Consider the following 23,908-nt stretch of genomic DNA (forward strand, 5'->3'; position numbering starts at 1 on the left):
TCCAAGCTTCCAAAAACGTGTCACTTTTGTCTCCTTTCCTATTCATCCCATTCTCATGATACGTTTAGAAAAGTTTTGGGAAGGAGCAAATTAGATTCATGTGTTCAGTTTTACATCTTTACCCAGAAGCCTAAAAATACATGCTGCAGCTACAGTCGTTGGCACTGGCACAGCATTCAGCACAGACAAGTGTAACAGAATAGAGATTCCAGAGACCAATCCAATCTATAAGAAGTCACTAGGAGGTGATAATCAAAAAAATAAAATAAAATTAGCCTTTTCTCACTGCATATATAGAAATCAATTCAGGTTAGAGTGAAGTTCTAAACATACATACTAAACTATTAAAAAAAAGAATATTTTTCCAATCTTGTGTTGAGGAAGACCTTTCTAAGCAGATTGGAATAGAAGAAGGTGCAATCCATTAACTATGTAAAAATTTTAAACTTCCACATAACTAAAGACCCTATGAAGTTAGAAAACAAAGTTGGATGGGGAAAATATTGCCATATATGTACTCAGTTACTATCCCTCTTATGTAAAGATTTCTACAAATCGGGAAGAAAGCGATTTTTTAAAAACTTATCCATAAATAAGGAAAAGAACTGGGCTTAGCTAATAAGCATTTAAAAAGATGCTCTACCATCCTCGCCACTGATCAGGGAAATGCAAACTGAAACAAGAAGAATGCTGTATCAGTGGTTCTTAATGTGTGGCCCCTGGACCAGCAGCATCAGCATCACCCGGGAACTTGTTAGAAATGCAGATTCTCAGATCCCATCCTAGACCTACTGAATCATAAACTGTGGGGGTGGGGCCCCACCCTTCTGTGGTTTCACAAACCCTTTTGGGTGGTTCTGATGCTCACTCCTGATTGAGAACCGTTGCAGCGTAGCCAGGAGAATGAATGAACATCCAATGTCACGGATGAGTCTCACAGTATTGAGTGGAAGAGACCAAGCATAAAAGTACATACTCGAGGATCCCATTGATACAAAGTTCAAAAACCAGCAACAGTAATCTAGGGTGATAGAAATCAGGGGAGTCGTTACTCCTGCTGGAGAGAAGGAGTAACAAGAAGTGGGGATGGAGCTTCCAGATGCTGCTGGTCATGCTCTGTTTCTTGATGTGGCTGCTGGTTACCTGGGTTTGTTCATTTTGAGAAAATTCGTGAAGCTGTTTGCTTAGGATTTGTACGCTTTTTTCTATGCTGTATGTCAATAAAGCAGTGAAAGGCAAAACTTTTTTTTTAATTGGCTTTTTAATCATGTAAAGCATGGGAATTCACTGAGGGCGGAAGGGAAGAGCATGGTTACACTAAAGACAGGATAAACTAAGAGAAGGTTTTTGACGAGTACTTTGGCAGCAGCTCTAAAGCTAAAATTATCCTAGAAATTTCACTTGTAGGAATAATATATACCTCTGCATACCTGGATTTCAGGTATGCAGAGGTATATATTAGAAGAGTGTTCCCTGGGAGTTTTTGTACAAACATAAAGGAGACAACTTAAATTTCTCTCGGTAGGGAACTGGGAACAAGAATTATGGAAAACTGAACAACTGTTAAAATCGGCGTAGATCTGTATATCGTAGCATGGAAACAAGTCCTTCGCGGTGCTGCTGAGTGAAAGAAACAAGTTATGGGCACCATGTACAGAGTGGTCCATATTTTTAAAAGAGAAAAAAGGATGTACAGGTGGTACCTATAACTGTAAGGTAAAGAAGTTAAGAAGGGCTGATAGGAAATTTTTATATTGTTTTCTCTTGAGAATTTACAACTGGTGAATGAGTGTTTCATGTCGTTGCTTACTTTATATATACATTATATACCTCTGTGTTTATTTTTACTGTATTATAACTTTTGAAATTTTATTAAGTCTTAGTTTTACCGTTCAAAAGGAGTCTTAGCCTAAAAAAATGCTTATCAACAAAAAAACAGAATTTTTGTTGTCTAAGCAGATAAAGATCTAGCGTTTGTCTTAAACACGCACACATACATATACACACACAGCAGGAGATGGATAATATCTTTGTAGAGTGATTTTCAGCAATATCGGTTACAGTGAGAGACAAAAGCTTTGTTCCTAGATATATTTCAGTTACATAGGAAATTCGCTTGGGTAGAACAATTCATTTTTTGATGGGGACATCCTTTTTACTGTGTTAGGTGGTGAAGTCATGGGTCTTATATTCCTGATCTTTGAGAGATGGCTCAGCTAATGATACTGTCCCTGTGTGTAATAGATGACCACTGCTAGCACATTAGACAAAGCATCTCTAGACAGTGGACTCCACTTGCTTTAATAATGAAAAACGGTTTCACATTTGGAGCCAAGAGCTTTTAGCTGAGCCTGTTTAGCTGGACACGAGCGTGTGCTGGAAACTCTTAAACCTTTGCACTCCCCTGGAGGGTCACTCGAACCCCATTTGCAGTGCCTCTTTGTGAATGGTTATGTTTCTTGTGTGAATCATCAGCAAAGGGCCATGCTGACCCTTTCGGTTTTAATCAAGAAGCCCGCAATATTGTTTCAGACCCTGCCATGTCGGATTACATCCATTACCAGTCTTACTGATCCAATGGAATGTTAAATAGACGTGTATAGATTACCTGCCAGTTATGGTGAATTCGGGTCCCAGAACCCCATTAGCATGAGGCTCAACATTTTCTGGAGTTCTGTCCCATTTTGTGTATCTTCACTTTCAATAAATTATGTTGTTACAGATGTAAGCACAAAAACGCATCTCCATTAAGCATTTCTTTGGAGTTCATCTACAATATCTAGCAGGTAAAAGGACATCAATTTTCACTTCTAAAATAGAGAAACAGCAATATTCACACTCTGTTCCCTGCTCCCCGGCACAGGCCTCCAAACTGTGACAGAGATGTGGGCTTCTCCCAGCGAGCAGTTTAAAATGTCCCTTGGAAACCTGTCCAAGAGCTTAGTGATCTTCAGTGTCTTCTTCTTAAAGAGGAGCCTGAATGCTCCTCCCTGCAGTGCCCACTTCCAGTACCTCCCTGGAGGTCCCTGGCTGCTCCATACTGAGTCGGTTGAAAACCAAACTTGTGAACTGTTGATCAGATCAGCCCCTTAAATGTGTTTCTTTTTCATTGATCCCGTTGAGAAAACGACATGCTAATCTACTTTGTAAATCTTTTTAGAGGCCTGGGGTCATTCCACTTTATCCTAATCTAATCTATTAAATCTATTAAAGTCCTCTCTATTTCTGAAAGTTATCTCGAATTCAGTCCCTTCTCAACATTCACTGCTACCATATTGGTCTTGGATACAGTCATCCCTTGGCATCTGTGGGGGGTTGGTTCTAGGACGCCCACAGGTACCAAAATCTGCAGATGCTCAAGTCCTTTATATAAAATGGCATAGAATTTACATATAACCCATGCACATCCTCTCATATACTTTAAATCATCTCTAGATTACTTATAATGTGTAAATGATGTGTAAATAGTTGTTAGATTATATTGTTTAGGGAATAATGACAAGGAAAAACTGTGTACGTGTTCAGTGCAAACTCAATTATAGTACACATACACATCAGCAACAATGGAACATTTTTTTCAATTTTATTTTATTAATAGTTTCAAGTATACACTACCTTAGTTCAACATTTATATGGCTTATAAAACTCCCCCTAATTGCTCTTTCTCTCCTCTGGCTCTCCACCTAGCCATTACATTAGTGCTAACTGCATTCCGTCTGCTGTACTCCCCATCCCTGTGACCATCTGTCAACTACCAATTTGTGCTTCTTTAACCTTTCACCCCATTCTCCCATTTTTTTTTTTTTGATGCACCATTGGTTGAATCCCCAGATGTGGAACCATGGATACAGAGGGCCAACTGTATAACCTCTTCTCCCACTTGTATTATTGCAGCAGGCTCTGAACTGGTCTCCTCATACCAACCCTTTCCCTTCCATGTGTCCATTGTCGCTGTGTAGAGTGATCTTATGAAAACTTAACCTGATCTTATCATTGTCTTGCACAAAACCTTCTCACTGTCCTTAGGATAAAACACAAAATCCTTGGGCATCCTGGGCCCTCCCCAACCTCTCCCACATTTTGCACCAGTCCTATTTACTATACTTTCTTACAGGTTCTAGAAGGAAGAAATCCTTTCCCCTTCCAGACCTTTGCCTGTGCCATGCTCTGACTAGAATGTCATCTTCCCGCCTGCCTCACTTTGCAGTTAAAATTACTTTAGTACTTTGTTTTATATACCATGCAGAAAGCTAAAATGGAAATGAAATTACTTGTCCTGAATCACACAGCAGGCTGGAACTTGCAGCCAGACCCACCCTAGACTCCTGATGCTGTCTCCTGGAGATACGGTTTAGATATGAACTTTTTCATGGCTTAGGAACAGAGTCTTCCTGGTCCTGGAAAGGTGCTTAGATGTGAGATGCATGCCTTGCTCTGGCTTTCCTTCTTCTGTTTAGGACTAAGCATGTGTATGATTTAGATCCGGTTTTTTCCCTCGATGAAGTCCTCTTTCAGTCAGTGATGACACTGATTTGGCTTTGGGTTCGGTCTTGCTCATCGGCAGTGGTGAAGGGTTGATAGCTGTTGCTGGATAAATGTGCAGCTCATGTTAAAATGCTAAGTGCCATGTCTGGACTGGGCCCTTGCTCATCCTCCCTTCTGAGAGCTTTCTCGGGCCACATGTTCATCTGTCACCTGCAAGGAGGGCAGCTGGAGCAGGTGGGGAGTCCTCAGAGATTCATCCCTCGAGAGCAGATCAGTCCAGGGACCACCTCGAGTTGATCTTCAGTCTCGTTCGCTTGACAGGTATCAGCCTGTGAGCAGATTCCAGTTACAGATGTGTGTTGCTTTGCCCCTCATGATGTTTTAAAACTCTCGTTAGCGCAAACACTTAATCAAAATTATCATGTAGAGACTTGAGTTTCTTTGTTCTCCTAGGGGGGTGGGGGAAAGCAAAATAGTCCACAGCAATTGGCTGGAGCCGAGTGGAGACTGCCTCTTAAAACAAAACATAGTTTCTCCTGTTTGCCATGGTCTCTGCCCCGCCTACTTTGTTCATTTATTTTACCTTCCTGGCATTTTTAGGCACGTGAGTCTGCAACCCCTATTATATTTGTAAGTCATGTGTATGTGTATATATGAATGATAGTTGTAATTGACACTCTATAATGATATTTTTTTCTCTGTTCTCACTTCCTTCTTTTTATTTTCTCCTTTCTCCTTTTTTCCCCACTGTCTCTATCATTTTACAGGTTCTGGGACTGCTGGTATGGACGCTTATCGCTGGAACTGAGTACTTCCTTGTCCCTGCGTTTGGCTGGGTCATGTTCGTAGCTGTATTTTACTGGGTCCTCACCGTCTTCTTCCTCATCATCTACATAACAATGACCTACACCAGGATTCCCCAGGTGCCCTGGACTACAGTGGTAAGGAAGCCGGGGGCGTTCTTATTATCCATTGCCCACTAGGTAGGATGGAATTTAGTCCTCCTGTGGCCAATTTCACATTTTACTATAAGCAGTCAGGAGGAACCTTTAACACTTTACTTAAAAATCTCCTCTGCTAACTATCCAATTTCATAGCTTGCAAGTTCTACCTGCCACAGAACACTAGAACACAGTTTGGCCAAGGTCTTTCCCCCTTCATAAGAAAGATCATCCTTCCCCTAGTTTCCAATTACATATTCCTGAGACCTCCAGCACAATGGCCTTTAACATCCATATTTTTACCAACATTCTGTTCATGATTATTTATGCATTTTCTAAGAAGATGGAACTTCTCTCCAGCTCACCAGGAATCCCTGTTAACATCCATATTTCTAGCACATACCTCTACTCATTATCCAGTCCCAAAGCCACTCCATATTTTTTGGTATTTATTACAGTAGCACTCCACTCCTGGTTCCAAAATCTGTCTACTCCGCTCTTGGTGCCAGATTCTGTATTAGAGTTCTCTAGAGAAGCAAAAGCAATAGGGTGTGTGTGTGTGAGACAGTGGGGAAAAAAGATTTTATATATATATAAAATCTCTACACACACACACACACACACACACACACACACACACACACACACACACACACATAAAGAGATTTATTATAAGGAATTGGGTCATGTGCTTATATGGAGGCTGAGAAATCCCAGGATCTGCATTAGCAAGCTGCAGACCTAGGAGAGCCAATGGTGTAGTTCCAATTTGAGTCAAAAGGCCTGAGAACCAGGAGAGTTGATTGCATAAGTAAATTTTAGTCCAAAAGCTGGAAGGGTCAAGATGCAAGAAGCCTCTGTTTCCTTTCAAATTCCAAGGCAGAAAAAAAAATTGATGTCCCACCTCAAAGCAGTCAGGCAGGAGCAGTTCCCTCCGATTCCTGGGAGGCTCCACCTTTTTGTTCTATTCAGCCTTCAACTGATTGGGTGAGATAAGCCATCACAGCCCCCAGTGGGGTGGCATATGCTGGAAGAATGCCTCTGCCTCCTACCTACCTCTCTACCACCCTCTTCTCCACTTCTCTCCAGGAGAAATAGGAATTTCTTATTTCCTTAAAAAAATAATAAGGGGCAGGGCCATATACTCAGAGAGTTCACAGGTCACATATTCAGGGAGTCTCCCCATTTTCTCTCCGGCCCCTCCATTCACATGGCTACTTGGGCCAGGACCTGTGTCAGAGCATTCTGGCCACGTTAGGTTCTCTGAATGTGCTCTCATTCATCTGGATCCCTTGTAGGGGGAACTGGACATGCCTGGGTGCCCCCATATTCACATTCAAAGATGTTCATTACAGTAGCATTGTAATCCTAAGAAACACTAGGAACATCAAAACGTCTGTCAGTTGGGGAAAAGTCAGTCTATGAGGTGTTAGCACCATGAGAAGAAATGAGGTCAGTATGTTTGGACTGACAAAAGATTCCCTTGGTATCTTTCTAAGTGGGGGGGGAGCGGAGGGGAAAGTTGCGTAACTATATGGCTCCATTTGTATAAAAGTGTTTGCCTATTCCTTGGAGGAAAGGGTTGATGTGGAAAAGGAGACACTGAGTTTTTACTCCAGATTGTTATGTTCAGACTGGATGTTGTTTAGTTAACCATGAACGTGCATTACCTTTTTTTTTAAAGAAGCATTTTAATGTTTCAAAAGTAATACGTGGCTAGTTTACTAAAGAGAAATAAGTTTAACCTCTACCTGGAAAAGGATACAAAACAAAAACAAAAGTCTTCCATTCCTCAGAGGTAACTAAGTTAAACTGTTTCTGCATTTTAAAAAGGAAACAAGTCCTTTCCTTGGCAAGTAGTAAACATGCAAAACTCTAGAGGTAATGTACAATTAAAAAAAAAAAAAGTAAAGTTTTTTAAACACACAGCTGTGTTTCTGGACAAAAAAGAAAACCCACAACCAACAAGAATACTGAGTCATCCAGAGAAACCAGAGCTTTCTGGGGACACATTTCTAATGGCAGATGAGCATTGTGGGTGGCCTGAACCCTGAGACTGACCCTTCTCTTACAGATGAATCACCTAAACCCAGGAACAATATAAGGAAAGTATAGAGATAGCAACAGAGATACACAACCCACCTCAGAATGTTGGAGCCTGAATCTGGAAAATTCTGTGTGCCTTTTTTCCTCTGAGAAGGAAAAGATATTACCACCTCCCTTTTCCTCTACCCATCCCTGTGTCTCTGAATTACTGAGGGATAGATGTTAGACCTTAGGGAACCTACTTCTGACAATCAACCCTCTTCCTACCTGTGTGAAGCATTGATTTTGCCCCACCCTACCTTATTCTTGCCAAGTTCTCCCTTATTCAGACAGAACTAAGCTTTGCCCATTTCAGAGTATGGTTTCCTAGAGTTTAAATAAAACTGAAAATCCAATACCTGCTTAGATTTACATACCTCCCTTCTTTAAGAATAGGAAAAAATTAAAGGGAAGCCAAAGGTAAGATTAGTTCTCAAAGGGCTTTGTTAATATGTGTAATCTCCTTTTCATTTTTAAGGATTTGCAGTGGCCTGAGGAGCTCACTTAAATGCCCCTCCGTGCCTAGAGTGAGGGGTCAGAAAATCAGCTGGTCCCGCTTTGGGGAAAGCTCTCTCCCAGCTCCGTGCCAGCGGCAGGGCTGAAGAGCCACAGCTGCTGCTGGGGAGCATAGTCTGGGCCGATCTCATGGGTGGCCCCTTCTGTAGCCTTCCTTCCTCAGCCAGAATGTCACCATGGCTAAAATCTGGATGAAACAAGGATCAAGAGCAAACTGAGGGAAACAAGGAGGCTAAAGGGGCAATGTGCAGCCTAGGTGACCTGGTGGGAAAGGAGGGGTGTCTGGGTTTGTGGTGTCTGAGCTGGTGTAAAACCCTCTCCTCCCCAAACACTGATGAGCTGCCTTCTCACAGACCTCGTCCCATGCCCTCCCCCCAAGTGTCCAGATGGGTTCCTAACCACACCCAAGGTGCAGTTCTGGTCAATTCTGAAGTTTAGAGGTGCCCAGACCTTCCCACACGCCCTGAACACGCCGCTCCCTTGTCTCCCCCAGGGTCTGTGCTTTAACGGCAGTGCCTTCGTCTTATACCTCTCAGCTGCCATTGTGGATGCATCTTCTGTCTCCCCAGAGAGGGACAGCCACAACTTCAACAGCTGGGCAGCCTCCTCGGTGAGTGAGCCCTCTCATCCCCCATGATCTTCTCCTTCCTCCCTGAGGCCCTCCAGGATCAGGGGGACAAAGTTATCTGCCGGAAAAAGCAGTACCTGTAGAAGGAACACTTTGGCAATTAGCTTATTGGTTTGAAAGCATCATAAATTGGTGATGGCTGACGTGGAAAGAGGCTGAAAGGCTGCTTGAGCGAAAGCCGGGTGGCTGGAACAAAGTAAGTATTGGAGGGAGAAAAATATTTGAGGCATTCTAAGAATAATTCTACTGCTTCCAATTTGAGTGGGGAGAGAGTTGCAGAAAATGAGCACACGACAATTACTATTCTATTTTCTTTTAGTGGAAATGTTTGTTTATGCATTTGGGAATGCTTAGAAAAATACACACCGACAGAGGTTCCTTCCAAGACTGTGACTGGATGATGAGTATAGAATGAGTGGCTTCTACTTTTTAATTTATGTGCTTCTATAGTGTTTACATTTTAAACCATAAGCATGTATTGTTTTTCTAATTTAAAAAACTATAATCTTAAAAGTTTCTTTGATATTGGCCTTAAAATGTTCCATTTGCAGAAGAAGTGTTTCAGGGGAGGGGAACAGTTAGACAGGAATGCCAAAATGTTAATGCTAAAGCTGATCGATACTCCACGGGTTTTCATTATATCCTTGTATTTCAGAATCTCTATTTAAAGTTCTAGTACGACAAGAGTAAAAATCACAAGCTTTGGCAGCAATGAGCTTAAGTTAACACACAGTAAGAATCAGTGGGAACTGGGCGGTGGCCGCCCCTTCAGAGGGGGCTGCATTTTCTCACTCATCATTCATACCACGCACCCCATGTGGGCTCATCACTTCCTCCTGCCCACTCACTCATTTATGTTAATTGGCCCTGTGGCAATCTGAGGTTAAGTCCCAGTCTAAAATTGCCTATGCAGTAGTTCCTCCGTTATCCGTGGTTTTGCTTTCTGTAGTTTCAGTTACTCGCGGTGAACCACGGTCTGAAAATACTAAATGGAAGATTCCAGAAATAAACAATTCATAAGTTTTAAATTGCACACCATTCTGAGTATCGTGATGAAATCTTGCCCCATCTCACTCCATCCTGCCTGGGGCTAACTCATCCCTTTGTCCAGCACATCTACACTGTGTAGGCTCCCCAGCCATTAGTCAGTAGCCTTCTCAGTTATCAGAGAGAGAGAGAGAGAGAGAGAGCACATTCACATACTTTATTACAGTATATTGTTATAATTGTTCTATTTTATTATGAGTTATTGTGAATCTCTTACTGTGCCTAATTTATAAATTAAACTTTATCATAAGAATGTATATATAGAAATAAACATAGTATATATAGGGTTCAGTACTTTTCATGGTTTCAGGCATCCACTGGGGGTCTCGGAATGTATGCCCTGCAGATAAGGGGGGACCATGGTACTAAATTAGAAATACACGTGCTATTCTCAGATGCACATCACCATATTCACACCTAAGCAAGCACTCTGAGGTTATTTGAGCGAAACTACAGGCTTTGCAGATATGTTCCAAAAAGAAAAGCAACATAGCCAGAAATTGTTTCAGAAAGAAGGTAATTGAACCAATAAAGCAGTTTTAAATGAGAAAGCCTGGAGTAAAAGGATGCTGTGAATGCATGATTCAATGAAGGTGAAATGATAATTTTTGCTAATTAGAAAGTACTCTAAACCCCCTTTCTATTATTTGTTTTCTCCAGTTCTTCGCCTTCCTGGTCACCATCTGCTACGCTGGAAACACATATTTCAGTTTTATAGCTTGGAGATCCAGGACCATTCAGTGATTTGCCATTTTGAGAATTAAGGGGGAGAGAGGGAAGAATCTCACTGTAAAAGCAGCTGTAGGTATAATGTATATTTCCAGAGAATTGTATTTAACTAATGTTTTTATATACTTAGTTAAATTTTGCTCACAGTGGTTTGTTAAAATTAAACTAAATACTTATTTGCAAAGCACTGTAGTTATAATGAACTCTTAAAGATCTTGTTGATGTCTTCATAGACCTTATTTTCTTAGACAATGTATAAACAGATAAATGCTAATATTAAGAAGCTGTCAAGTTTGTAAACCTAACTTTTAAAATGCCAGATTTTTTTTTTTATTAAATGTTTCACAATCCTGGGTAATGTATATGATTTGAGAAAGGAGACCTATTGCCAAAGCCCAAAGCTGGGTGCTTTGAGAAAATCTTCATCCTCAGAGGGCTGCCTAGGTCCGATATTGCCAGGAGCCACCAGCCGAGGGTGGCATCAGAGACCCATCTTCCTAAGTCTGGGAATCATCGGTGTCCATGATTCTCATGGGCTAACTGGTTGGCCCAGAGAGCATCTAATGAGACCTTGGCCTTGGAGCTTGGTAATGAGCTTATCCTAAGTGGTGCTGCTGAGTCTAGTTTCTGGTGTGCTAGTGGTATTTTTTCTAATACCTGTTAAAATCAGTGCATAACTATTAAGAGGATAAGTACTCACATGTACCTTAAAATCATCTTGCTGGCCTTAGTGACATGTATACCATGCCTTGTGGAAAATACCCAACCAATTTCTCAAATCTCCAATCTCTAGCACTAATATTGTGTAACATCATCGTTAGATATCAGATGGTGGGAAGAACCACAGTTAGCAAGGCAGATGTGCACTCAGGGGAAGTGTTTTTCGGCAGGAGGGTTCTTGCTGCTGCGGCAGTGTATCTCGGGTGATTTTTCAACACGAGCCTTTTTTCGAAAAACAAAAAACCACAGAAACGTTAGTATAGTTAATGACAGTAAAGAGACTTTCGGCCGGGCACTCTGCAGTCACGACCCCTGTGGCCTCTGCTATTCTGTTTTACAGCACTGTTTCTCCCTTGTTTGTTGCTTGTTAGTCTTTCTGTTTATCTGATTCTAATGCTTTATCCAAGCTCTGTTTACCCCTAAATAGAAGTGTCGGGATTTCTTCAGTGTCTGATAACACCCACCCCAGACAATGAAGAATGTTCTTGGGTTTTGGGTCCCAAGAGGTAGTGGTGAGGGGAAACCAAGAATGAGAGGTGATATAGGGTACAGGTGTGTGGGAGTGGGTGGATGTTGGGGACACAAGAGGTCACTCTGAGTCCAACATTTAGCAAGCCATGAGGTTGAGCTTTAGCCACACAGACCTGCAAATGATCAGGGCTGCGATCTTTTTAGAGCTGTATTTCCCAGTCGTCACCAAGACAGCCTCTGACTTGCTCATTTTGCAATAAAAGCTGAAATAACTAGTCCGAGTTTGTGTGCTCTGCCTCTCTGTCCATCACTCCCTCTCTCACACTCACAGAGGCATATTCATCTCACATGTACTCTGTGGGGTTTTTTAAAGTACTGTATATTGTAATCAAGGCTCCATAAAAGACAGAAAAACTGTAACCTACAGAGATCTATATCTGGAAACAGTCATAAAGAAAGAAGCCTGCTTTTGTGTCTCTTTCTCTGTCTCGCTCTCGCTCTCACTGTGTGTGTGTGTGTGTGTGTGTGAGTGAGTGTGAGTGAGTGCACGTGAATGCATGTGCTGCATTAATAGGAAATAACTTCTGGGGTGAAAAGCTCCATAAATCACTTTGAAATATCTTCTACATAGACTACCACTATAGGTCTTACTTGAATTGGTAGCACCAAACAGACCTATTTCAAGAGAATAAAGACTTGTTTGTGTCCACACAGGGGTAATTGCTGTCTTGTCTTTATTTGTGATTTTTCAGGAGCATGGCTCTTTGTGTTGCCTTGAGCGTTCCCCAGAAAACAAACAAACAAAAATACAGCATTTATCTTTAACTGAAAGGAAATTATTATTTCCTCTTTTGAATACCAAGAGACTTTGTTCATGAATAATTTTTAAGTGTGGGTTTTTAGACAACAAAGTGAGTGTCTGTTCTTCAGATGAACTTAGAAGTTTTGAACTAGGTTTGCATTAATTTTTCTCTTAAGAAAAAAAAAAAAACACTAAATAAAGCCACGTGCAGCACAGCCAACATAACAAGAATAGGTTTCTGGGGTTAAAAAAATATTATTACAGGGGTAGTATACAGTGTGCTTAAATTCTTGTCTGCCATCTGTGATCGCCATTTCCATTTACCTCTCAGTCCTTCCAAAACCAGCACTTCTTTGATGGAGCTGAACAGGTTTTTAATTTGATGTATTTACCCACTCGTGGTAAGTCAATGAAATGCTTTTGGCAATTCATCTCTCTCCATTGCTATCTCCAACTCACAGCCCCAAAAGGTAAATATTTAGTCACTATTCGAAAACTACAAGAGAAGCCAGAGACAGGTATGTTCGATATCAATTATTTTTGTGTGTTTTTAAATTGCTCCCTTCATAGGAAAATGCTTTCAGGGCATCAGCACTAAAGATTTTAAAGACATAAAATATCTCTGCGTAGAGCACAATTAAAATCGCTGACGGAAGATGCAGCTCAGGGCAGAAAATCAATTTAAAGTTCATGTTTTTGTTCCCTAGACAATTATTATATTGGTTGAAAAGATGTTTTTTCATAGAAAAAATTAATCCAGGCATATAAGGCTAGGCGCACACACTGAACGGTGCCAGCCTAAGAAGCATTTGTTAACTTGTCCTCATATAAAAGTTCTGGCAATGTTCGGCCAAATGTGACTTGTAAGCAGACAGCCGTGAAGGAAGGTAAGATACTTGTTCCAGTGTTGCTGACTTAGGGCACTAGGGAAGATTAGACTATATATCGTTATCAGTGAAGGGGTAAATAAATTTAGGTATTTGGTGAATGTAGAAGAGAATAGGGTTGGGGGAAGGTGCTTGGCAACAGAGGTGATGACATTTCAGAAACTTAGGTGAGCGGCAAGAAAGTTGTTGACTGTGGAGACATTCCATTTGGAAGGTACGTTTTGAGAAATCTTCCAATGGCAGAACTTTTTTTCTGGAATATTCGGAATAACTAAATCCCGAACGTAACCGACCTTATCGCTGCCTCCTTACATCTCCTCCCTCCTGTTATCTTACTAGCCTCGTTTTTATTCAGTGCTCACACCACCCACTTAGGCCCCAGCTCCTTTGGGACGCTAACTCCACTATGCCTCTAGGAGTGGAGCACAGAGCTCCCCCTAATCCCACCTGGTAGCCACACTGATTGGTTCAAGGATGGGTTCGTGGCTCAAGGCTTGCTTCTGCATTCTGAGAGAATATGTTGGCAGGAAGTTGTTGGCAATTATATTGCGACCACAAGAGGGAGCCAGTAGTAGAACGAAGGTGGTTGTAAGGAAGAGCAAAGAATGTCATCGTGATTATATCATTGAGCCACTGAATCAATTCAGCCCTTAATGCTGGCAAACTCTGAACTTTACAATTACATGAGCAATTGTGCCCACTTTGTTTAAACTAATTTCTGTTACTTGCAACAGTATGCATCCTAACAGGTACACAGGACATCCTGGCAAAATGGCTTTCAAGCAAAGTCGTGAAATCTTGGTTCTTATTTTTAATGGTAAGTCACCATAGGACCCTAGGTAGACATCAGTAATGATGGGATAAGTCACCTTTAGTACCAGTGTTCTTTAGCAATAGAAGGGTAGAAAAGGAAAATTTGGGAGTCCACTTGAGAGAGTAACTCAAGCCTTCCCAAGGCTATTGTTTAAAGATGGTGATAGCATGGGAAGATCCTAGAAAGAAAAACAGCAAGAAGGATGGGTTCTCAAAGGAGTTTTCATGACCTGACTTTGGTCATTGCAATAGGAGAGCTGAGTATGAAGGAGAAAACACGAAATAATCTGGTCTCCAAACATTTTAACTTATAATGAGACTGCCACCTTGTTGTGTCTCAAAGACAAATAGTCACTCTTGAGAAGTGGCCCCCCTCTCTGGAAGTAAGTTGGCCATTAAGTGCCAAAGAGCAGTGACCTTATAAGAGTAAGGATTAGGCCTAAACGCCTAACAGGAAAAAAGACTTAGAAATAAATCAAAGGTGATACTTCTTTTTTTCCCCCAAATTAAAAACTACAATGAGACACTATGTCACATGCTCTAGAATGGCTAAAATTGAAAAGACTGCAATACCAAGTGTTGGCCAGGTTGTGGAACATCTGAAATTTGCATACATTGCTGGTGGGACTATCAAATGGTAGAATTTACCTGAATAATGTCATGTCTAATAAAGTTAAATATATATTTATAATATGACCCAGCAATTCTATTCCTAGATATTTACCCAAGAGAAATACGTCCACAAAAAGACTTATGCAAAAATATGCATAGCAGCTATATTCGTAATTGACCCAAACCGGAAGCAACTCAAATGACTGTCAAGTGGTGAATTGACAAATTGTGGTTTATGTGTACAATGGAATACTACTGAACAATAAAAAGGAGCGAACTACAGATGCATGCCACAGTATGGGCGAATCAACAAAATATTATATTAAATGAAACAACCAGATAAAAAAATATAATATTTGGTTATATGACGTTCAAGAAAAGGTCAATTCTGTAGTGACAGGAAGCGGGTCAGTGGTTGCCAGGGGTTAGCTAGAAGGGATTGGTTAGAAAGGGGCACAGGGAATGTTGTGAGGTGATAGAAATACTCTATATCTTGATTGTGGCGGAGGTTGCATATGCATATACATTTATCAAAATTCACAGACTGATTACTTAAAGTGGGTGTATTTTATGTAAATTATGCCTTGATAAAGTTGATTTTAAAAGGAAAAAAGTGGTTCCATTACAGCCCTTATCCCATCATCTGCTTTGATATTGAATTGTTTATTGCCATCTATCTCCAGTCTGGTTTGGCATCTTTTGAAGTGTTGGGATGGTGGGTTTTTATGTCAATCTTCCCTCTGGAGCTCAGCACAAAACATGGAACATAGCATGTGTTCAATAAATATCTGCTGCAGCGGAGATACTGGGAAGTTAATAAAGAGTTGCAGAAGACCTTAAAGGATTGGCAAATTAGAAGACAAAGATGAGGTAAACCCACAGAGGGCAAGCCTGAGCAAGGCCGTGAAACCAGTGCTGTCATAATACAAGCGTGCCTGGAGATGTGGGAGGGAAGATCTGGGCAAGTGAGGGGTCTGGGCATTACAGGGGGACCTGCAAGTAAAGAGCTGAATCTGTGGATCCATTTATGATGCTTGGAAATAGATTGTCAGAAAAATACTTAATAATGGGAGCTACCAGGTGGTTAGTGAGCTAGGTACCTGGGAAAACACACAACTAGCTGATTGGTTTCTGGAACATATATATGGCCAGTTGCCTAACAACTTCCAACCATTTAATGATAAAGTATTAGGTTGAACCACATGATTGCCAATATTTGACTCTGACCTACAAAAAAGGCAATTTCACGTGATCCAACCTACAATATTATATTTGACAAGTTGCTTTCACATGTGATGTCAGTTGATCCTCAAAACATCTTTGCCTTAGATAAGGCAGGTGTCCCTAGCCCCATTTATCTGGTGAAGACAACCAAGACTTCATTAAGTGGTCAGCGACTTGCCCAAGGTTACACAGTGAGTAATGAGAATAGCTTGGGCTGACATGGAGGCCTTTTCCTGATCTCTCCTCTGTTTAGGTGACTAAACAGAAAGAAAAGGAACTGAGTGAAAACTATAGGGTGTGGAGATAAAGTGGTACAACATTTTCAGAAATCTATGTGGCAATATACATAAGAAACTTAAAAATATTAATTCCTTTGGACTTGGGGATGCCTCTCCTAGGAGTTTAAGATTTGTGCCCAAAGATATTAATACTGGTCTTATAATAGGGAGAAAAAAAAAAAACAAACAAACCTGAATCAGCCTAAAATCCTCACCGAATTCTTAAATAAACAATTAAATCCATGGAATGAGTCTTTAGAAATTAATGTATTATAATCCACTTCCTCCAAGTTTATTAAGAATCAGAACTGGTTAGCACCATCATTAATGATTTAACTTTCTATTTTGAACGCACTTCTCAAGCTATGCTGAACTGTGGTTGCAAGACTGGTGATTAAGGTGAAGATCAGTTGTTCAAGTGTTATCTTTCTAAAAATATATAATGGAGAAAAATCAATTGTGTACACACACACACACACACACACATACACACACATACAAATCAACGCTGCCACTAAAAACAGGAATTTTTAATAGGAAATGCTTATGGTATAACTTGGAGTTTACAAAAGGCAGAGCAAACCCAATTGTAAAAGGGTAATAGGATCCTCGGGTGATTTTTGTTCGTTTTTCTGAACTTCCCCAAATTTTCTACAATGAGCCAGAAATAGATTCATAATCAGGAAATAAGAAATATTTTAAAATAAAAAACAAGAGAAGGCAGTGGTTTCAGAAGGTCGAAAAACCCAAGATCCTCACTATTCGTGGAAAAATTTACATCTTTGAGTCACCTTATAGAGGTGGACAAGTGCCCAGAGCAATTGCATGAAAATCGTCCTGGGGACTTTACCCATTGCCTTTGTCTCCTTTTGAAAGGAAGTGTCCTCATCTTTGGCCATCATTTATGTCATTTATGAAAGATTTCATGAATACAGTAGAAAGAGATCCTTCTCTTTTCTCCTGCCTCCTGCCCTCCCCTCCCCACCCCTCCCATTCCCTCTCCCCCTCCCATAAATTCATAGAAGGAAAACTGATTCTGGTAGAAAACATCAGCACAAAAAGCTAATTATTCCTTACATCTGTATGTTGCTTTATTGCATTTCTTAACAATTTCAAATGTGTTTCTGTGTGAACTTCAAAGACTAGTGGTATCAGCCCATTTCACAAATAGGAACACTGAGGCCCAGGCAACCTCACTTGTGGGCATACCAGCAGCCAGAGTCCCATCTCCTTATTCAAAAGTTCAAGCAAACAAAACCAGGACCTTTATGCAGACCCCTCTCCCACTGCTTCAGGAATTAGGAGCCCTCCCCTTGCCCCACGCCTTCTAGATGTACAGCCCCAAAGCATGGGTAAGCAACTCATTGGCAAGGTACAGCACTAAAGAGTATTCACAAAGCACATCGTCTCAGGGAGCCTACAGTCTGCTTGAGGAGACATGGTAAACACACAGGAAGTAATCAGAAAATGAGACAAAGCTGTCTAAGGCCAGGCTTCATTGCCTGATCCATCAAATGTCACCATGCTCTCATTGGTCAACACCAGGATTTCTCTCCTTTCCAATGAGAATTCCAATGAGAATTCAAGAATTTCCTAGTTCTTCTCTGTCCAATGGGGTGAACATCAGTATCAGTCTGCTAAATGACAATCCACCAGAGGGTGAAGCTCTTTCAATTACTCAGACTGCCTGAAATTCTCTTAAACATCTAACATCTTTTCTTTCACCCTTAGAAATGGTCACTGATGCTTATGGTTATGAAAACAGCTCCTCACTGGGGGTACCTCAGCCTCCAGCTAGTGAAGCCTTCTTGTGCAAATACATAAAGACATAAGGAATAATGATTTTTTTAAAGGTAACATATATTACTATGTGCCAAATACTTTGAGGCACAAAATTATCCCATTTATGTCTCATAGTTGCCCTAAGGGTCAGTTCTATTATTGTTCTTCCTTACAGATGAGGAATCAGTGTGAAACAACAGACAGAGATCCTGACCGCTCCATTTGAGCACCTAGATCCAACCATGTCTGAAATAGGTTAAATGTCTGTATACCACAATTACACAAGCTAAGGAATTCTTTTTGCTTGAGTTTAGTTTCTGCCACTTGCAACCAGAGTGGACTCTCATTTTGTTATTTTTTATTATATCTGACCAGATACATCACCAGATACATCATCATAATCACATTGGTGTAAATGAGCTGTGGTCAGACAGTGACAGTCTAATTCAGGGGTCTCTAACCCCCTGCCGCAGATCAGTATCAGTCCATGGCCTGTTAGGAGCCAGGCCGCACAGCAGGAAGTGAGTGGCAGGCAAGCGAGCAAAGCTTCGTCTGTATTTGTAGCTGCCCCCCAGCATCAGCATCACCACCTCAGCTCCACCTCAGATCATTAGGCATTAGATTCTGATAGAAGCACCAATCCCTGGTGCCAAAAAGTTTGGGGACCACTACGAAACCTTGGAACTATCAAGACTAGGAACCTATACCTCCTCAGGGTAGATGGACAGAGAAGAACTAGGAAATTCTTAAATTCTCATATGCTACTTAGAGGTCACACATCTGGCTTGGTCCCTCTTAGAGTATGAAATCTTTAAAGGAGGCTATGGAGTCCTTTGCCCAAGTCCTTGCTCCCCCAAGGAGGCAGCCCTTCAAGAAGACATCACACCAGTGTAGACATCTCAGGGCACTTGGCATCAGGTCTGATCTGTGGGGCCTTTTCTTGAACACCAGGCCAGCACGTGGCCCTTGTACTCCCAAGCATCTTGCTCAAGCTCTTAAGTGATCATGATACAGTGATTAACATAGAGTGGCCACCACCAGTGATTATTTCCTATCTGGGCAGGTGGCACACTGACCAATAGCAGTCAGAGAAACCAAGCAAAGACTCAACTCTAATGGGCTCAGGAAATAACAGGGCTTTTCAGACTCCAGCATGCATCTGAATCGTGTGGGAGGTGGGGGGATGGCTTGTCAAAATGCAGATTGCTGAGCCTCACCCCCAAAGTTTCTGATTCAGCAGCTCTAAGTGGGGCCCAAGAATTTGCATTTCCCACAAGTTCCAAGGTCCTTCTGGTCTGGGGAGCATACACTGAAAATCACCGATTTAAAAGATTCCTAGAGAATTGGATGAAGGCCCCTAGGAGGAGGAGAAATTATCCAGTGCTTAGTTTTTTCTGCTTCCCTGAAGCCTTCACTTTAACAGACTCCCTGTCATCTCCACTGTGAGTTTTGAAGACTGGGACAAGTACAGGAGTGAAAATGTAAATCTACATGAAAAATGATCTGCAATGCCAACTTCATGCTTGAGGGCACAAAGCTGGAAATGTGACAGAATGTCTTCAGTCTGTTGCATTGTCGCAGCAGCCCTGAGGTGCAATTATCGTTTTTTTTTTAAAGAGAAAGAAACGCAGGTACCAGGCACTGTGACTGCTGTCTAAGGAGAAAACAGATATTGGAGGCAATTTTGTTTTTTTGGTCATGAAAATTAACAAATGGACACAAAAGTTGAGAAAATAGTGTAATGTCTCAACTTGGGCAATGATTGGTTCTCAAACCTGAGTGTTCACAGGAATTGCCTGGGCAACATGTCAGAGCAGAAATTACATGAGTATCTCCACATTCTAGAATTATGAAGACTGACACAGTGATGACAGTCTTTTGATGGGAGGACAGCACTGGCATCCAATAATCTCATAGAAGAAATTTTTTCTTATGTTATCTCCAAATGAAGTTAAAGTTTGGCTACAGGGACACTCTGCTCAAAGGATCACTGATAGCATATCTCATCGTGGGAGCCCTGTTTGGGCCTGTCTTCATTTAAAAAACAACCCAGAAGGAGTGAAACATAATATGTCACTTGAATAACTATTTGACAGCTTCTAATAGAAGTAAAAATATGCTCACCTTGTGACCCAGCAAATCCACTCATTGGTATTTACCCCAAAGAAATGAGCTATGTCCACCAAAAAATGTGGTGGACATTTATGTGGTGAACATTACCAGAATGTTCATCACAGCTGTATTGGGCACAACAGAATGAAGCTCAAATGTAATGTGCTGAGTGAAAGAAGCCTGACACAAATGAGATTATTCTGTATTATTTCAAATATATCAAGTTCAAGAACAGGCAAAACGAATCTGTAGTAGGAAATAACAAACACACAAACAAACACAAAAAAAAATAGAATATCACGGTTACCTGAGTCTTGGGGAAAAGGGGTTCGGTAAGGGAAGGTAGACTGAGAATGAACACGAGGGAACTTTTTGGGGTATTGGCAAGTTCTATTTGTGGATCTGGGTGGTGGTTACAGCGGTGTTGATACAGAAAACTTAACAGAGCTGAACACAGAAGGTCTGGACATTTTAGTGTATTAAGTTATAAAGTTCAATAAAGATGCTCCCACACACCATCCCAGGAGGCTCAAACCCAGCTGTGAGCCTGGCCTTGCCCGTTTCGGAAAGGCCACGGCCCACGGCGTCCGTTTTCCTCCTCCCTGCAGACCAACTTCCGCGCATCTCTGAGGGCAGAGACTGCCGCTACCTTCCCGGAAAGTGGCGGGCCAGCCCCTCTGCGGCCGGGTCCCGCCACTGCTGGACTGGAGCCTCCCGCGCGGGCCGGGGACGCGTGCGCCCCGCCCTCCCGCCGCCCGGGGCCCGCCCCCGCCCCGGCCCGGCCCCGCCCCGCCCCCGCCCCGCCTTATCTGGCCCCTCGGCCGCGGCCCCGGGAGGCGGCCGGCGGGCAGGGGCCGCGCGATGTCGCATGGAGCAGGGCTCGTTCGCACCACGTGCAGCAGCAGCAGCAGCGCCTTCGGACCCGGGGCCGGCGCGGGGCCGCGGGGCGCGAGCCCCTCCGAGGGGCTGCTGGACCCCGTCTACCCCCGCACTCACGGGGCGCTGCTGAAAGTGGCGCAGATGGTAAGAGAGGCCCAGGGCGCAGGGGCCGGGGTCACACGGAGTGGCCCAGTGGGGAAGGGGTCCGGGGAGGGGACGCGTCAAGCGGCCCGAGCATCGCTCCACGGGCGGGCGGGCGAGGGGCGGCGCCGCCGAAGTCACGCAGAAGGAAGGCTCCCTCCCCGAAAATGGGGTGTGCAGCCCCCGCCCTGGGGCTCAGCCCCGCCGCCTGCCCCTTGCTTACGTGAACCCATCTCCAGGGCCCCAAGTTCCTCCAGGCGCCCTCTGCGGGGCCTCTCCCACGTCCTGGTAGAAACCGCGGGCAAAAGTTCCTTTTCGTCCTCCTTCCTCTTCTCCGGGCCGCGCGGCTTCGAACCCGAGCCGCGGCTGGAAGAGTCGCCCAGGCGGCGGCGCCGAGGCAGCGAAACCCGACCTCCGCCCTGGCTGCGGCCTCCTCTGGCCTCGCAGCCCGGCGCGCAGGGCTTGGCTCTTCTGGGCGCACTTTCGCCCCAGGAAGGGGATCAGAAGACCTCCTGTTCCAGGGTCGGGAGAGAGAATCGGGATCCTAGGGCAGCCATCCTGGTCCCCTGCCCGCTTGAGTTTCAAGGGAGGGCCTGGGTCTCAGGCGGCCGTTGGAAGGCAGATGATCAGTGGAGGAGGCTCGTTTTGAGGAGCCCGTACTTATTTGGGGGAGGCAGAATCGCCTGAATGAGGGTCACCTGTGGAGCCAGGCAGGATGAAGGTGACCACACAGCACAGGAGCCTTCCACCAGAGCAGATATGCGGGGCCTGTGCTCGTGTTCCCCGCTTTCCTTCTCCCCTCCATTTTTTTCTTTAAAAAATTTGAATCTTAAAACACCTTTCCCATTAGTTTCATGTTTTGAAACTGGGTTGGACTGTTTGTGACTCTCCACTCATTGTAATGTTTGCAGTAAGAATGGTGGCGGGGGGAGCAGTCCTTTCAAAGAGGGATGTAGAGAAAGGAATGTGGCGATAGGAACAACCTGAGGCCCCTTAGCTGGGGCCTGCTAAGGTGCACCAGCTCAGGGGGCGGGACTGAACGCTGGGTGAGAACTGCCCTTACATTCACAGCTCTGTTACCCTGGCATGTGTGGAGGAGACTCACATTTCCTGCCTGGGCCAAATCTGAAGGAAAGGGGACCAAGTTCCCTTTTCTCTAAGAAAGGTGTCTAGGTAGACCAAATTAGGAAGTAGAGGCATGTTAGCTACTACCAACAACGAAAAAAATTTGTTGAGCAATGGTTGGAGCAAGGCTTTTTTTTTTTTTTTTTTGGTTCAGGCTAAGAGATCTGATCAGCTAAACAGAAGGAACCAGCTTATCTCCCATCCTTAAAAAATGGGTGGGTGAGACAGGCCTCACCTGAGCAATGAAAGACATGCATGAGTTGAGCGATGAGTTTGGTGGGCAAAGATTGAGATCAGAAGCCTTCATCTTAGTCCATGAGTTTGATAATGGACAAAGGTAATGGGGATGAGAAGGCTCCATGCTGGTCTGAGTTTGGTGTACAAAAACTGTGGAGAAGAGAAACATCCATTTCATTTTAAACTCCTCAGTTAGCCTCTCGCCTGTAGCCCTTGTACCAGGTTGCAAATGATATTGATGGGGCCTGTTGTTCCAAAGACAAGAACAAAGACTTGGAGAATTGCTTCTCTGTATGCAAAACTATGACCAGTGGATTTTTACACCTCTTCCTTCTCTAGGAAACCCTCTGTGCCTACAGATTAGTTTGAGGAGATCCTCTGGGAGTGAAGTTGCCCATGCAGAGTGGTCATATTACAATAGAGAGACTGCTTAGGACTGTCTGCTTGGGCCTCTTCTCTACCTCCTCCCCATTCTCTTCCTCTTTTCTGGGGCATCTGCTTGGGCATTTGATGTTCACTTTTCTTCTCTGCTGGAAAATACATAGCCATGTTTTAACATTTGGGAGGGCAGAAGCAGCTAAAATGTTGCCACCCTTTGGGCACTCTGTGGGCCTCTCATTTTGACCATTCAGATGTCTCGCTTATATCCTGAACAGGCTGCCTCTTCTGTTTTAGACTTCCTATAAAGTGTTTTTATCATGGTCTGATCAATGGACTTGTCAACATATTACTTTAAGAAATCATTGAAATCTTCCTTTGGAGAACAGCTTCCTTTCTTTGCTTTGGGCCTTTCCTGGGTCCACCAGTACCAGAAAAATGAGAAGGTGAGAAAATAGGAAGAAAGCTTCTAAGTGACACTTGGTACTTGACATGTCATTTCAATGAACCTTTATAATCCTGTGGCCATGATGATTTAGTTTCTTTGGTCTTCCTCATTAGACTAGAGATACAGTCATATTCATTGGCCCTAAGAGACTGGTGACTTTTGTTGTTGTTAATAACTTTTTTTTTGAGCCCTACTCTTGTTCTTGATAATGTGCTAGGAATTACATACTATATACCATGTATGTGTATTATATATGTGTATTATAAATGTTTTTAAGAATCCAATAATGTGTTTGACAAATGAGGAAACTGGCAGAAAGGTTGAGCTACTAAAGTCATACAGTTGTCTGCAGCGGAGGTGGGATCCACCCAGGCCTGACTGGTTCGTATCCCCAGAAAACCATAGAGTTAATACTTGTTAATAGATCTAGGGAAATCAAGGCCACAGTGAGATACTACTTCATACCCAACAGAATGGCAGCACTGAAAAAGACATAATAACACGTAGCAAGGATGTGGAAGACGTGAAGAAATCAGAATCCTCATACACCGCCGGTGAGAATATAAAG

At 42.9% G+C, this 23,908-nt stretch overlaps 2 protein-coding genes across 5 annotated transcripts in view; both read left to right on the forward strand.

Annotated features, from left to right (window-relative positions):
• CMTM8 (CKLF like MARVEL transmembrane domain containing 8) overlaps window positions 1–11,900 on the forward strand; it is an 82,276-nt gene extending 70,376 nt beyond the window's left edge. For all 3 annotated transcript variants that reach the window (XM_023534086.1, XM_011361491.2, XM_011361416.2), the window contains 3 exons: window positions 5,253–5,426; window positions 8,521–8,637; window positions 10,363–11,900. In XM_023534086.1, coding sequence (XP_023389854.1) covers window positions 5,253–5,426; window positions 8,521–8,637; window positions 10,363–10,446 — 375 coding nt within the window. In that variant the 3' untranslated portion in view covers window positions 10,447–11,900. The remainder of the gene's footprint in view (window positions 1–5,252; window positions 5,427–8,520; window positions 8,638–10,362) is intronic.
• Window positions 11,901–20,930: 9,030 nt separating this feature from the next.
• CMTM7 (CKLF like MARVEL transmembrane domain containing 7) overlaps window positions 20,931–23,908 on the forward strand; it is a 51,314-nt gene continuing 48,336 nt past the window's right edge. The window contains exon 1 of one of the 2 annotated variants that reach the window (XM_011361729.2): window positions 20,931–21,155. In XM_011361729.2, coding sequence (XP_011360031.1) covers window positions 20,994–21,155 — 162 coding nt within the window. In that variant the 5' untranslated portion in view covers window positions 20,931–20,993. The remainder of the gene's footprint in view (window positions 21,156–23,908) is intronic. The other variant, XM_011361600.2, reaches the window with a different exon arrangement.

Source organism: Pteropus vampyrus, unplaced genomic scaffold (genome assembly GCF_000151845.1).
Source record: "Pteropus vampyrus isolate Shadow unplaced genomic scaffold, Pvam_2.0 Scaffold1, whole genome shotgun sequence".
Taxonomy (NCBI): Eukaryota; Metazoa; Chordata; class Mammalia; order Chiroptera; family Pteropodidae; genus Pteropus; species Pteropus vampyrus.